At 41.5% G+C, this 14,951-nt stretch overlaps 1 protein-coding gene across 2 annotated transcripts; it reads right to left on the reverse strand.

The window, feature by feature from the left end:
• Positions 1–14,481, reverse strand: snx4 (sorting nexin 4). 2 transcript variants are annotated; one of them, XM_046363333.1, is made up of 14 exons: positions 14,333–14,481; positions 13,750–13,880; positions 11,444–11,582; positions 11,113–11,262; positions 10,572–10,619; positions 10,221–10,276; positions 9,761–9,833; positions 9,074–9,135; positions 8,876–8,941; positions 3,068–3,157; positions 2,618–2,717; positions 2,071–2,216; positions 1,764–1,878; positions 1–1,505 (listed from the first exon to the last, which is right to left on the reverse strand). In XM_046363333.1, the coding sequence occupies exons 1-14, from the start codon at positions 14,420–14,422 to the stop codon at positions 1,458–1,460; spliced, it is 1,314 nt and encodes a 437-aa protein (XP_046219289.1). In that variant the 5' UTR covers positions 14,423–14,481; the 3' UTR covers positions 1–1,457. The 2 variants fall into 2 exon arrangements, with proteins under 2 accessions (XP_046219289.1, XP_046219288.1); XM_046363332.1 differs by having other exon boundaries at positions 9,074–9,204.
• Between the last annotated feature and the right edge of the window lie 470 nt (positions 14,482–14,951).

Below are 14,951 nucleotides of genomic sequence, written 5' to 3' on the forward strand. Positions count from 1 at the left end.
TAGAATTCTTCCTATTTATTAGTGTATTTTTGGCACAATGATTACAACCTCACAACCGCATAAACAGTGCAATTTCCTGCCAGAGCGCTCTGATCTCATCCCAAATTCACGATTAACATTGCACCTCCTCCCCTAGCCCTTAGAGTGAACAGAGATGCAAGAGGCCAGGGGTTGTGTCCCAAATTGCACCCTTTCCTATTTAGTGCACTCATTTAGACCAAGGCCCTTAGTGCTCTGGTCAAAAGTAATGCACTATATAGAGCATAGGTAGTCATTTGAGCTGCATCCCCAGTACACGCACAACACTACCATAAGTAAATTATCACATCCTGTCTTTCCTGTGTGACCTTCCTGTTCCTTTGGCTAGATTTATCAAAACACTGACCCACCCACTCTTCAGAAATGACAAGCCTGCCATTCATCATAGTGGTTACTTAAGGCCAAGTGCCTGAGTATGTTTTGAATGGCAAAGTACAGTAAGCCATTTAAATAGGAGGGTTACATTCTTAATGTTGTACAAAAACATCTGAAAAGGTTGAACACCTTATTTTAGTATACTGGGACAATGCACTGAGAGGGTAGAAAAGACAAAGGTCAATATACCAACCACAAGTATAAAATTGACAAAAACACAATTGAATTATGCATGTAAAATAAACGGCAAGCACATTCTTATAGAACTAGTCTAATTGCCTCCTGCCTCCATTGTAAATAATAATTTGTTGTTAATTGACATGCATGGTTAAAGGTTCAATAACAAAAAAAATAAATCTAAACAGTTGTAATCTTATGTAGGGTTGCAAAATTCTTGGAACTGTCAATAAATTTTCTGGTTTTCCATTAATCCTGATTTGAGAATTCCGGATTTCCTGCTTGTTCCCTCCTGATTCTTGGAATCCTCCAGCCTGGATTTTTGGGAAAACCAGGGAATTCATAGAAAATATGCAAGACTAATCTTATGACGTGATTTTGAACATTGTGTAAAAGGCAGAATAGGAAAATTGGATTCAGTCCACATTTCTTGGCATCTCTATAAACAAATTAATATAAGTGCTTGGTGAATAACCTTAAATCGGCATTTCAGCGAAAATACATTTGTATGAAAAAACACATTTGTCAGACAGTCACTGAGAAATAACTGTAATTGCAAGTCGATCAAATCAAGGCAGCTAGCAATTGGACATGATAAAGATGTAGAAAAATATTTATTATTTATTTGTTCTTGAGCATACATGATCAATGTTGCCATAAGGATCATAGGGACTGTGTCCAGGAATCTGTCCCAAAAAGCATCCTGTTCCCTATACAGTGAACAGACCCCACAGGGCTCTGGTCAAAAGTAGCACACTATTTAGGGAATAGAGTGCAATTTGGGATGCAACCCCAGGAGTAGTCCCTTGAAAAGAAGCATGTTCTGTTTTGCTGTTTGTTTGGAGGGCCTGTTTCGGCCCTGAAGATCACATCTTGTTGAAACACTCCTTTGCGTTGGTCCACACTTGTATTCCCTGAGAGAGAAAGACAGAGAGAGAATGTTTCACTTTTGTTTATTATCCATTTCACTTGCTTTGGCAATGTAAACATATGTTTCCCAAGCCAATAAATCCATTTGAATTCAAATTGAGAGAGCAAAACAGAGGAATTTGTATTATGCAGCACAGTAATACAGTATTTTATGATATTTGGTATTGATAAAAGAACACAAAATATACAAATTTACAGGCAGAATACTCAATACATTTTAAGTATCTGTGGGGACGTGTCACCTTTTTACACCTGCTGATCTGCATGATTGCATAGCTAATCAGGGCCTCCTTCAGGTCCCGGTCCTTTTGGTCTTTAAAGTGCTCAATGTCTATCCAGGCAGTCTTCACAAACTCACTGCGGAGAGAGAAAGACTGGCTTTATAACCTTCTCAGGTCCTTAAAATTAAAAACAAAAATGGTCAGCTGGTCAACCTCCAAAGCAGCAAATAAAGTGATTCAATTATAACATGGTGGACAATCAAAGGAGCCATAGAGAGAGCGAGAGAGACAGAGGGTTAGAGACAGAAAAAATATGTTGGTTTCTCACTCGCTCTCGGCGTTCTTCTCTTTCACAGCCTCCTCTCCCTCCTCTATCTGCTGTTCTAACACTTGTAACTTAACCTCCCTCTGCTCTGCAGTCTCCTGGCCAAACAGCTTACTGGTCATCCCCTTCAGTGAGAACGTCCGCACAGTCTGAACACAGGGAAGGAAAGCTCAACATTCCATCTGGTCATTTTTTAAGGTTTGGATAAGCTTCACAGCAACTTTTGACTAAATTGATTGTATTTATGTGCTTGCTATCTATTGCCTCATTATTTGCTGAGGAGCTCCATGTGTCTCTTTAGAAACTGAGGCTATGTCCAAAATGGCACCCTATGCCCCTAAATCAAATCAAACTTTATTTGCCACATGCGCCGAATACAACAAGTGTAGACTTTACTGTGAAATACTTACTTACAAGCCCTTAATCAACAGTGCAGTTCAGGGCCATACAGGCCCTCATTGAAAGTAGTGCACTATATAGGGAGCCATTTAGCATGCAACCTGGTTCTTCCTAGCTGTGGAGATGGCTTCAACCTTGTGTGATAACTCACCCCTGTGACCAGCTCCTCCTTCTGCTGTTTTTTAGAGGCTAAGTCCTGTGCAGCCATCTCCAGCTCAAACTGTGTCAACTCATGCTTCCTGCACACTGCCCTGCAGAAACAGAGGCCTTTGCTGCTCATCATGGTTGCTACTGTACTATGTAGATGTATGATCATTCTGCACCATACAGTGTCATGAGGGCTGTTCAATAGATTCAATGAGGGGGCTCAGTGAGTTGGAATTCAGTATGCCATTGGCAAAGATCAACAGTGGTCCACACAGGTCTTTGGCAAGTTGACGTGAGGATGTGAAGCTAACTCCCATAACAAGCACAACCCAGAACACAATGACTAGTGATTTGGCATAATGATCTTTCTGTATCTTGGTTGACAATAGGGTTTATAAAGTGATATTTACTTGGCCTACAGCAGCAGTCCTGGTGTTCAGTAGGTATACTGTACCTTAGTGCCTCAGTATAGAATAGGTACTCCTTCAGCTGATCAGCATAGTGCTCCTCTTCCTCCAGAATATCATCTACAGAAGCAGCATACCTGTAGACAAGAGGGGAGTCCATATGGATACATTTGCTTTACTTGATCACACCATTAAACAGAAGGATGGGGAAACTACATCAGCTCACTAAAGTAAGACTGAAGCACAGAAGCATCATACCTGCAGGCAAGAGATGGGAGTATAAATATATTTCCTTTAATCTATCACACCCTGTACAGATGGACAAGGAATCGTGAATACCATGCAGCAAGGACACCCAAAATACATCCATTCCAGTCAGTAGCTAGGTTTCCATCCAATTGGCAACAGAAAAAGAATCAGCATACGTTTCCATCAAATTGACTTGTTGCGGATAAAAGGCTGTGTGTGATGATGTAGTGCACATAAAAACGGTTGCAGTACCGAATAAAAAATACAAATTAAATGGGTTTCTATCGCATTTAATACTGATGGTTTTCCCACAACAAATTATGCATTATAAAGTGCATTCAGAAAGTATTCAGACCCCTTTTCCCACACTTTGTTACATCCTTATTCTAAAATGGATTAAACAAATGTTTTATCAATCTTCACAATTCCCATAATGCCAAGTTAATAACAGGTTTTTAGAAATGTTTGTACATTTTTACAAATAAAAAACCTAAATCACTTTTACATAATTATTCAGACCCTTTACTCAGTACTTTGTTGAAGCACCTTTGGCAGCGATTACAACCTCGAGTCTTCTTGGGTATGACGCTACAAGCTTGGCACACCTGTATTTGGGGAGTTTCTCCCATTCTTCTCTGCAGATCCTCTCAAGCTCTGACAGTTTGGATGGGGAATGTTGCTGCACAGCTATTTTCAGGTCTCTCCAGAGAAGTTCGATTGGGGTTCTGGCTGGGCCACTCAAGGACATTCAGAGACTTGTCCCGAAGCCACTCCTGCGTTGTCTTGACTGTGTGCTTAATGTCAATGTCCTGTTGGAAGGTGAACCTTCACCCCAGTCTGTGGTCCTGAGCGCTCTGGAGCAGGTTTTCATCAAGGATCTCTCTGTACTTTGCCTTGATCCTGACTAGTCTCCCAGTCCCTGCCGCTGAAAAACATCCCCACAGCATGATGCTGCCCCCACCATGCTTCACCATGGGGATGATGGCAGGTTTCCTCCAGATGTGATGCTTGGAATTCAGGCCAAAGAGTTCAATCTTGGTTTCATCAGACCAGAATCTTTTTTTCTCATGGTCTGAGTCCTTTAGGTGCCTTTTGGCAAACTCCAAGCGGGCTGTCATGTGCCATTTACTGAGGAGTGCCTTCCGTCTGGCCACTCTACCACAAAGGCCTGATTGGTGGAGTGCTGCAATGATGGTTGTCATTCTGGAAGGTTCTCCCATCGCCACCGAAGAACTCTAGTGCTCTGTCAGAGTGACCATCGGGTTCTTGGTCAACTCCCTGACCAAGGCCCTTCTCCCCCGATTGCTCAGTTTGGCCAGGTGGCCAGTTCTAGGAAGAGTCTTGGTGGTTACAAACGTCCTCCATTTAAGAATGGTGGAGGCCACTGTGTTCTTGGGGACCTTCAATGCTGCAGAAATGTTTTGGTACCCATCACCAGATCTGTGCCTCGACACAATCCTGTCTCTGAGCTCTACGGACAATTCCTTCGACCTCATGGCTTGGTTTTTGCTCTGACATGCACTGTCAACTGTGGGACCTTATATACACAGGTGTGTGCCTTTCCAAATCATGTCCAATCAATGTAATTTACCACAGGTGGACTCCAATGAAGTTGTAGAAACATCTCAAGGATGATCAATGGAAACAGGATGCACCTGAGCTCAATTTCAAGTTTCGTAGCAAAGGGTCTGAATACTTAAATAAGGTATTTCTGTTTGTTATACATTGACTAAAATTTCTAAACCTGTTTTCACTTTGTCATTATGGGGTATTGTGTGTAGTTTGAGGAATGCATTTTTAAAATCTATTTTAGAATAAGGCTGTAATGTAACTAAATGTGGAAAAAGCCAAGGGGTCTGAATACTCTCCGAAGGCACTGTATAGCAAATCTGCCCACTCTGGTCTTGGCACGTGCACTCTTGCCAACAGCTCCTAGATACAGTGTGAGTAGGCTACCTACATTATGACATTATTATAGATGAGTGAGATCATTTTTGTTTGTCAAATGGCAGCTAAGCATCGGTCATCATGTCACCAGAATAAGACCATCGATAGTTATTGGAAAGGAGCATCAAGCTCATCACCGTGCACTTTCACCACTCTGTGAAGTTCATCATAATTTATTTAATCTGTAGCCTAATAAACTGCATGCTTTTCCAATTCATAGTGGGAGGACAACAACAAATCGCGTGACTCCAAATTTACTTTGATATGATGGTTATTATATCAATATTTTCATCAATTTCCTGCACTTTTGTTTTTATTTCCACACTGTGCCATGCAGGGCTGCATGACATGGACAAAACATCTACGCCTAGCTACTTGGTTAACTGTTGGAATCATGGAAATAGAATGATTATTGAATAGAATGATTAAATATAGTGGGCAGCACCTTGAATATATTGTTGTTTGACGTGACAAAAAAATGAATAAGCCAGGGAGAAATTATTGACAGGGGAACCAAAGTGTTGATCAGTGTTTTCAGATCACCCTAATTAGATGTTACATGACATGTTTTCCTACCTTATGTAGCTAGCTAACATATTCATGCTTTGCCTCTAGACGGATTAACGAACCGTCACAAACTATGCACACGATTCAATGAGGCAGAAGACTGTGTGTTGTGATTCTGGGTGGACAGATGGCTAGCAACAATTACAAGAAACTGCCATGGGGGAATCGTAAGTGGCTTGTTTAATCTTATTATTGATACCATGGCTTGTTTTGAGGTGTTTTGACTGTCATGTCTATGCTAATATGGCAAAAAACAATTCACTAGGTATCTAACCAACCAACAACTGTAATAATGTATTTGACAGACATGTATTTTCCTGGTGCTAAGGTATCTATGTTTTCAATAAACATTAGACACAAAATATAGTTTACATGTTGTCAACAATCTAAGCCAACCCTGTTTATTTTGCCCCTTGCTGAACAACCAACCTGTCTATTCCTCTCTGATTTAGAAGATACCGTTGCACAAACATGCTTTTCTAGGCCTACACCAGCACTGGCACCAGACTGTATTAGATAACTATGTTTGCTCTGACTCTTAGTACATTTATCAAGCTATCTAGCCAGATTGCCAGAAGATACCGACCCTACTGTTACGCTTGTTTCCACTGAGCTGCACTGGGGTCGGAACAAAATCATGGTTACAGTAAGACACCATGGAATCGGCGCGAGATATGGGTCGGTAAACATACCTCAATGCAGGGATGGGATATGCCACTCTACTCCAAATTTTACCTTACTACACAAGAAGATTCAAATACTGCTAGTTCTACCAGAAAAAACTGCCCTTTTCTTCCTCATGCTAGATAGCAGTAGCCATACAGCCATGATGGAATGGGACGTCACGTTGAACAATAAAGGAGCAGATTGGCTGACACTGTCATTCCAAAATGGCTGCGGTGGCTACTGCTAGCTAGCATGATGACGAATAGGGCCGTTTTCTGGGAAATCTAGCAGTACTTCAATCTTCTCAATATATCAGTGTGGTTAAAAGTTACATTTGGAGTAGAGTGGCATATCCCACCACTGCATTGAGGTACGTTTTCGAGCCCATATCTCACCGTAATGGTAGGGTTGGTATCGTCTAGAAAGCTAGCCATATAACTGGCGATTAACTTGCTAAGAAAAGCCAAACTAGCAGACAATAGTTTGCAGACAGTAAGATACAAACTAATAGTGTAATTATAAAACGCTTGTGGAAAGCAGCATGTCACCAACATTTTGTTGCATCCATCTGACCATGTATAGACTGCAAAGTGAACAGCAAGAAAGTACTTGTGACTCCGTAGTCGAGCATCTGCTCTCTCCTTGAGTGACGGGGGCAGGGCTTGGTGTGGGAAGGGGCATGCAGCCGTTCTTATTCAGTGCATGCAATAGGAGGTGAGGGAGAAAGACAACTCAAGTAGAAAATAGAGTAAACTCTAAAAACGGACATTACACGTGCCAAAATTGTGTATCACATTTAACAAATCAAACATTGAAATATCTTTACAGAAGGTAAAGTAAAAACCCAAACCGGTCTTTGCATCAATACCGGTGAATATAGTAAATTATAATATAATATATAATCTGGGTGGTTAAAACCCTGAATGCTGATTGGCTGACAGACGTGATATATCAGACCATATACCACAGGTATGACAAAACATTTATTTTTACTGCTCTAATTACATTGGTGACCAGTTTATAATAGTAATAAGGCACCTCCGGGCTTTGTGGTATATGGCCAATATACCACGGCTAAGGGCTGTATCCAGGCACTACGCTTTGTGTTGTGCATATTGGCCATATACTACAAAGATTCATGCCTTATTGCTTAAATACGGTATACCGCCCAGCCCTACCTGCAGCAAAGAGGAAGAGGAATCTACAAGAATACATCTGCTATATTTCATTACACCCTCACAGAAGTGAGACTCAAATATCACAGTTTTATAGCTCTGACAGACACATGACAATGGGTGAGACTGGCTGAGAAATATGATCGGTCTTCACTATGACCATTACCAGAGGCTTAAAAGCTAGGTTGTATATGTCCCAAGTGGCACCCTATTCCTTATTAAGTGCACTAGCTTTGACCAGAGCCCTATAGGTCCTGGTCAAAAGTAATGCACTAAATAGAGAATAGGGTGCCATTTGGGAATCAACCATTGACAGAAATGCTGCCTTTCCTTGGTACGCCTCAGCTGTCCCAGCACTGTGACCCCTGACCTCTAGAGTTGAGCCTTGCAATCTGGAACCCATCAGTGACAGGGTAGGGGCTAATCATGTTACCACACCAAGGTGTGTGTCTGTGTCCAAGGACAGGGCCAAGAACACTTGTGATACTTAAAGAGAACTATACACAGTACCCAAGTTGAAATTAAAAGCCTCTGGCTAGGTGCCAGCCAGTTCTCAGCTGGAACCCAGAACCTTCACAACACAAGTCTCCCCATTCCCCATGGTCGACTACCTGCTACACCAGACCTTGTGCTTGAAACCTGAACTGCTTTCAAATCAAACACGGCAAATGTGTTGTATAGCTTAACTAGGGGAAACCATGTAGTATGTAGAGCAATGCTGGGGTGAAGGGGGGTTGTGCAACACATCACTATATCAGCTCCTTCAATGAGCCTGTATGAGGTCTCAGAGGCTGACGAGAGACTGGCTTGCGTATGAAATGGCGTCCTATTCACCATATAGTGAACTACCTTTGACCAGGGTACATAGAGATTCGGGTGCCATTTCAAATGCATCTGCTGACAGGGAGAGTAACTGGTGTTGGGGCGGCAGGTAGCCTACTGGTTAGAGCTTTGGACCAGTAACCGAAACGTTGCTGGATCGAATCCCCGAGCTGACAAGGTAAAAATCTGTCGTTCTGCCCCTGAACAAGGCAGTTAACCCACTGTTCCTCGGTAGGTTGACATTGTAAATAAGAATTTGATCTTAAATGCCTTTTCCAGTTAAATAAAGGTTACATTTTTTTTATGTCCAGGGGATAGGAGAGGAGGAAAATACTTGCAATACAATCCTGATGTAATACAATAAAGTTGTTCTGGATTTATATGGGAGATTATTGTGTGGTTACATGTCATTAAAAAACAAACACTTACGCATCCATGTGATGACCAGCACTTTGTAGTCCATCTCCCATCTCTTTCTCTATGGCACTCCACTCACTGTCCAACAAGCACAGAGCAGATATTTCACATGAAACAAATATATATTTGACACTAATTAAATCATTACATTGTTCATAGTGCAGCAGCAATACACTTCACGCTTTCTTCCAAACAGAGCACTTGTCTTACCTGAAGACTCGTCCATAGTTTCCATGCACTTTGTACACCCCATACAGTCGATCTGCTACCCTCTGGAGAAAGATTTTGCACAGTTTCTTTGATTCCGCTGCTTCTATTTTTATGTTCTGTGAATTTCTGCACTGTGTAGGGAATAGGGTGTCATATTGGGATGCAACCTAAGTTGTTTGTTACAGCTGTCAGTGTGCTAGTGTTATCAGTCTAGTAAGTGTGAATATGCTGAGTGTGGCCAGCCTGTGCATTACAGCCAGCTGTATGTCTAGTCTAGTCATGAAGCTGTGTGTTACAGCTGCAGCAAATCCACTTTTATCAGACAAGACCAGCTGTGTGTTTTATCCTTCTAATGTATGTCAACTTCCAAACCAGCTCAGGTGTGATTGAAATGGCTCCCTACTCACTGTATGTCTAGTCTAGTCAGTCAAATGCATGTTACAACTGACAGTATGGGAGTATAGTTAACAAACCTGGGTTCAGATACGATTTGAAATCATTTCAAATACTTTATCTTCGCTTGATTTAGCTTGCCTGACTCAGTGGAACCATATAATAGTTCCAAAACTGGCAGGCTAGGCCAAACACTCAAAGTATTTGAAAGATTTCAAATAGTATTTGACTCAGGTCTGGTAGTCAGTCTAGTCAGTAAGATGTGTGAATACGCTGACAGCTCCCTGTACTCACTGCCCGTACTCTCAGCAGCTGGGAGACTACAGTCTGTAGCTCGTCGCTGTAGTGTTTCAGCTCTGTAAACCGTCTGCAGACGCCAGGGCCAGAGAAGAGCAAGAATTCACCCAATCACTACTTAAATCAACACTTTCTTTCCAGCAATACAGATAAACAAGACAAGAGTCAATGTTCGAACTTACATTGACCTGATCCAACTCTACTTCCCACACAGTCCCAGAACCAAGTATGGAAGTACATCAAATACAGAGCAACGGGATGAATAGTAGAGACAGACACATTAAATTAAGTTACAACACATGAAGATGGAAGTGTATGGTTGGCTTCACACAAAAGAAAACAGTGACAAGAAAACAGTGAATCTGCCCCAAAAGTGTACTACTTTCGACCAGAGTCCAGTGCACTATATACAGTAGGGTTAGGGTGCTATTTGGGACAGATATTTTACATGGCCTACTTGTCTGGATTCTTCACCCTGAATGCTGCATTCATAGCTTTCAACCTGGAATCAGCCTGATAAAAAAAAAACAGATCAGAGGTTGTTATTGAGGACCTGCGTCATTTTAGACAACACTTTACCTTTGAGACTGAAAACATATCAGAATAAATATTACAATTAAGAGTTGTTTAAAATAAATCAGAAGTCCTAAATATACATATGCATTTGTTTACACAGATTACAAACTTCTAATTTATTGCACTGCTGTAGTTTGCAAAGTCACATGAGGATTGAGTAAGGTACATCTTATCTAAGAGAGTTGACATGACAACGCAACCATGATGAGATCATTAAGTGCTGATGGAGAACCTTTGCTTGAAATCCTGTCTCGTACACCATTTCCTTCCATCCTTTTTCCTGTGGGACAGAGAGAGGATGACTTTGACAAAGACCATCAGAGATAGGAGAGCCTGATGCATGGGGGCACTGTGGGTACACTGTCACACTATCAACTCAAAAGGGCAAAGGTGATCCTTTCAACTACAGCAACACTCACACAACTCTTGTCAGTAAAGAGTTAAGCTGTAGGCCTACTTCACAAGACCATTATTTCCACAACACTTCTCAGTGCTACAAAGAAACTGAGTAAGGAAATGGTCCTTGTCTGTGATATCTCTTTTCTGTCAAGGGTATATCCTGTCAAAACCTATGAACAGCACATTTGACTAGCTACTGGTACTGTTGTAGTCTTGAGAGGGAGGAATGTAGGTTTTGCTAACGATTATTGGATCACTATGGTCCTTGTCACACATAACAAGGGAGTTGGCAAGACAGCACAAACAGATTGGAATCACGCTCGATTCACCCAGTTATGGTGTATAGCTTCTTTGTAGCCAAGCTGATAACTAACCTCAGTGAGGAAGATGTAGAAGATCTTGTCGTTGCAGAGAACTGGATGGGAGGCTAATCGGAGCAGGAAGTTCTCCAGTCCAACCCTCCTTCTCTCCACAAAGTCTGGGTCCATGTTGTCCGCTGACAGCTTGTGCCACACAATCTCTGCCTGTGAGAAACAGACAAAGAATTACTATTATGTTGATAAGGAGATGGAACACCATTGTCTTTACTAAGTTAGAACTGGATGCAGTACAGAGCATTATGGGTACTGTAGTTGAGTACAAATATCACCTCCTAAACTATATTGCACTAATTTATTCCAAGGCATCCTCCTTGTTCTCACATACCCTCTTCTCGGGTAACGGGGCAACAACGACAAAGGGATAAGTGACCAACAAGTAGTTTCTTAGTAGCTCAAACTCGCTGTATCTCCTCCATAAGGAGTCTGGAGCTGGGATTATACCTTCTGTCACAGCATCAACCGGCCTGTCAGAAGAAAGGAAAGGACTGAAGTCATACAACTGCACTTAAATAAGAGTACCTAGTAAATATTTGACACATATTTTAAAGGGACCAAGTACAGTACTATCCACAATTCTATGAACTCCAATGCTAAAACTTACAGTACCAGTCAAAAGTTTGGACACACCTCAAGGGTCTCAAGGGCTTCAAGGGTTTTTCTTTATTTTTTACTATTTTCTACATTGTAGAATAATAGTGAAGACATCAACATTATGAAATACCACATATGGAATCATATAGTAACCAAAGAAAATTTAAACAAATAAAAATATGTAATATTTGAGATTCTTCAAAGTAACCACCCTTTGCCTTGATGATAGCTTTACACTCTTGGCATTCTCTCAACCAGCTTCACCTGGAATGCTTTCCAACAGTCTTGAAAGAGTTCCCACATTTGCTGAGCACTTGTTGGCTGCTTTTCATTCACTCTGCAGTCCAACTCATCCCAAACCATCTCAATTGGGTTGAGATCGGGTGATTGTGGAGGCCAGGTCAACAGATGCAGCACTCCATCACTCTCCTTCTCGGTCAAATAGCCCTTACACGGCCTGGAGGTGTGTTGGGTCATTGTCCGGTTGAAAAACAAATGATAGTCCCAATAAGCGTAAACCAGGTGGGATGGCGAGTTGTTGTGGTAGCCATGCTGGTCAAGTGTGCCTTGAATTCCAAATAAATCACAGACAGTGTCACCAGCAAAGCACCCCAACACAATCACACCTCCTCTTCCATGCTTCAAGGTGTGAACCACACATGCGGAGGTCATCCGTTCACCTACTCTGCATCTCACAAAGACATGGCGGTTGGTACCATCAGACCAAAGAACAGATTTCCACCGGTCTAATGCCCATTGCTCGTGTTTCTTGGCCCAAGCAAGTCTATTCTTATTATTGGTGTCCTTTAGTAGTGGTTTCTTTGCAGCAATTTGACCATGAAGGCCTGATTCATGCAGTCTACTCTAAACAGATTAAATTGAGATGTGTCTGTTACTTGAACTCTGTGAATTTATTTATTTGGTCTTGAATTTCTGAGACTAATAACTAATGAACTTATCCTTTGCAGCAAAGGTAACTCTGGATCTTCCTTTGAGCTGTTCTTGCCATAATATAGACTTGGTCTTTTACCAAATATGGGCTATCTTCTGTATACCACCCCAACCTTGTCACAACACAACTGCTTGGCTTAAATGCATTAAGAAGGAAATAAATTCCACAAATGAACTTTTAACAAGGCACACCTGTTAATTGAAATCCATTCCAGGTGACTACTACCAGAAAAACCTTGCAATGAGTCGGTGTGTCCAAACCTTTGACTGTATATATAAAGCTAGAGGAGAGCGAGAGACTACTGACAGAGAGAACGGCAGAGAAAGATAGAAGATAGAGACTTTATAAATATGACGTGGTTCCAGCAGCAAAGATTCTAGGGAGGAAATGAGAACCCATAATGGTCTGTCTCCACTAATAATCCACACTGGGACCACAAAGCAGAGAGAGGAGAGGATAACAAGAAAGAAAGAGATGAGCAGAGAAGCAGGAAGGGGAAGGAGAGGAGGACTCCATCAGTGTCTGGGGGGCATTCTCCAGTCTAACTGCACTGAGGGCCCGGTTACACCACACTCTCCTCTCAATGGCCAACTGGTGAACAAAGGCCCAGTGTGTGTGTGCACGCGGGCATGTGTGTGCATGAGGAATAGCATGCCCTGCTCCAAGCAGAATAAAAACATATGGTTCTTTTTAAAGACTTGGCCAACAAAAAAAATACTACTCTCTGTGGCTGAAAGAGAGTAACTGGACATGAAACCAGTTAATAGTATAGCTAGCTAAAAGTAAGTAAGAAAGCTGGTGTGATGTGCAGTTTGTGACAAACAAAACCTTTAGATCGCGTGTTCACAATGAAGTGAGTGTACCCAAGTCACTTTTCTAAAACAGTCAGATGTTAGAATCATTATCGTTAAGGTTTGACCCCCTGTAATAACTGGGGTGTGTGTAATTAAGTGCAGGTGCAAGGAGGTGTAGGTGTGATTGTGGAAGAAGCTGTTCATGGTGGCGTCACAAAATAGTTGCGCTGGAAGATGTAGGCTATAACAATCATCATTCACACAGATGATTCAGAACTGATGAGACATATTTACCGTGTCTCAATTAGGTAAACAGTGTATATCTCCTGCATATTGACTGTATTCTTCCCAGTCCTTTTCTCTGCCTCTCCAACGCTGATCTCCATCTTTCTTAGAACACTAGTCCATTTCTCAATCTCGACCATCTAGAAGAGGATATTTCACAAGTCAATGAAGTATCATTTGATGTGGTTTACATGCAATATGGGGCATCAATATTGGTAGCTAAAGCTGATCCCAGATTAAAATAAGTACTGTATCGTTAGCGAAGTCCTTTAACTTTGTATCAGAACAAAGTTGTGTGCTAGCAAGCTAGCTCCTGGTAAAATGATCAAGAAAACCATGTTAAGAACAATCTAGCTAACTTTCCTCTGCGTCGACATTACAATGATTTAACTTTTAGCTGTCTTTTCCTGCACAGCCTGCTAGCTGCTGTTGACTCGGTGACATTAGGGCTCTCGCGAAACTCCGTGGATTGATAAGGCCTGCAGTACTACTGTCTGTAGCTAGAAAACCCAATTCATTCAAAAGGCTCAATAAGTATCAAAATGAAAATTCCTCAACTTTTTTTACAATAAGAATAGGTTTGAAGCTATACCGTGTTTTTAATGTTGTTCTCTAGTTCTGCCGATGTGAGGTCGGTGTTCCCGATCACCGCTATTTCCTCGGATCCCGAGTCTGCCATCATCTCTTCCTGAGTTTTTCCTTGTTAGCAATGTAGCAGACAGGCAGAAACTCGCATGCGCACTTTAACCCTTTTCTTTTCCCAACCTCAACTCACCTGAGTGTCATGAGAAAGATCAGCTGCTGTCTGCCCTGTCCTGTGTACATAGCCAAATATACCGTTAGGTAAAATGGTTAGGTAAGGATACTGCCAATAATAGCAGTAATGCCAATATTCGACAACAACCCAAATATAATCACACAAACATTGTGTATTAACTGTTTATTACATAGTTAAACTATTTATAAACTCAAACCCCTTTAGTGTAGGTGTTACAAAAATAACAATATGTTGCATTATAACGCACAGTGGAAGTGTAAAATAGGCTGTTATTGCTAGCTCAAAGTGAATGGAATAAAATAACTTTTTCCTGGAAGAAATGTCGGTTGTGGCATGCAATAAGATAATAAATACACAATAAACCACACACAGCACAACTCGCACTTGGCAGATATAAATAGGCCTACTAGGCTATAGCCTACAATTGGAGACA

The sequence above is a fragment of the Oncorhynchus gorbuscha genome, linkage group LG09, assembly GCF_021184085.1.
Source record: "Oncorhynchus gorbuscha isolate QuinsamMale2020 ecotype Even-year linkage group LG09, OgorEven_v1.0, whole genome shotgun sequence".
NCBI lineage: Eukaryota > Metazoa > Chordata > Actinopteri > Salmoniformes > Salmonidae > Oncorhynchus > Oncorhynchus gorbuscha.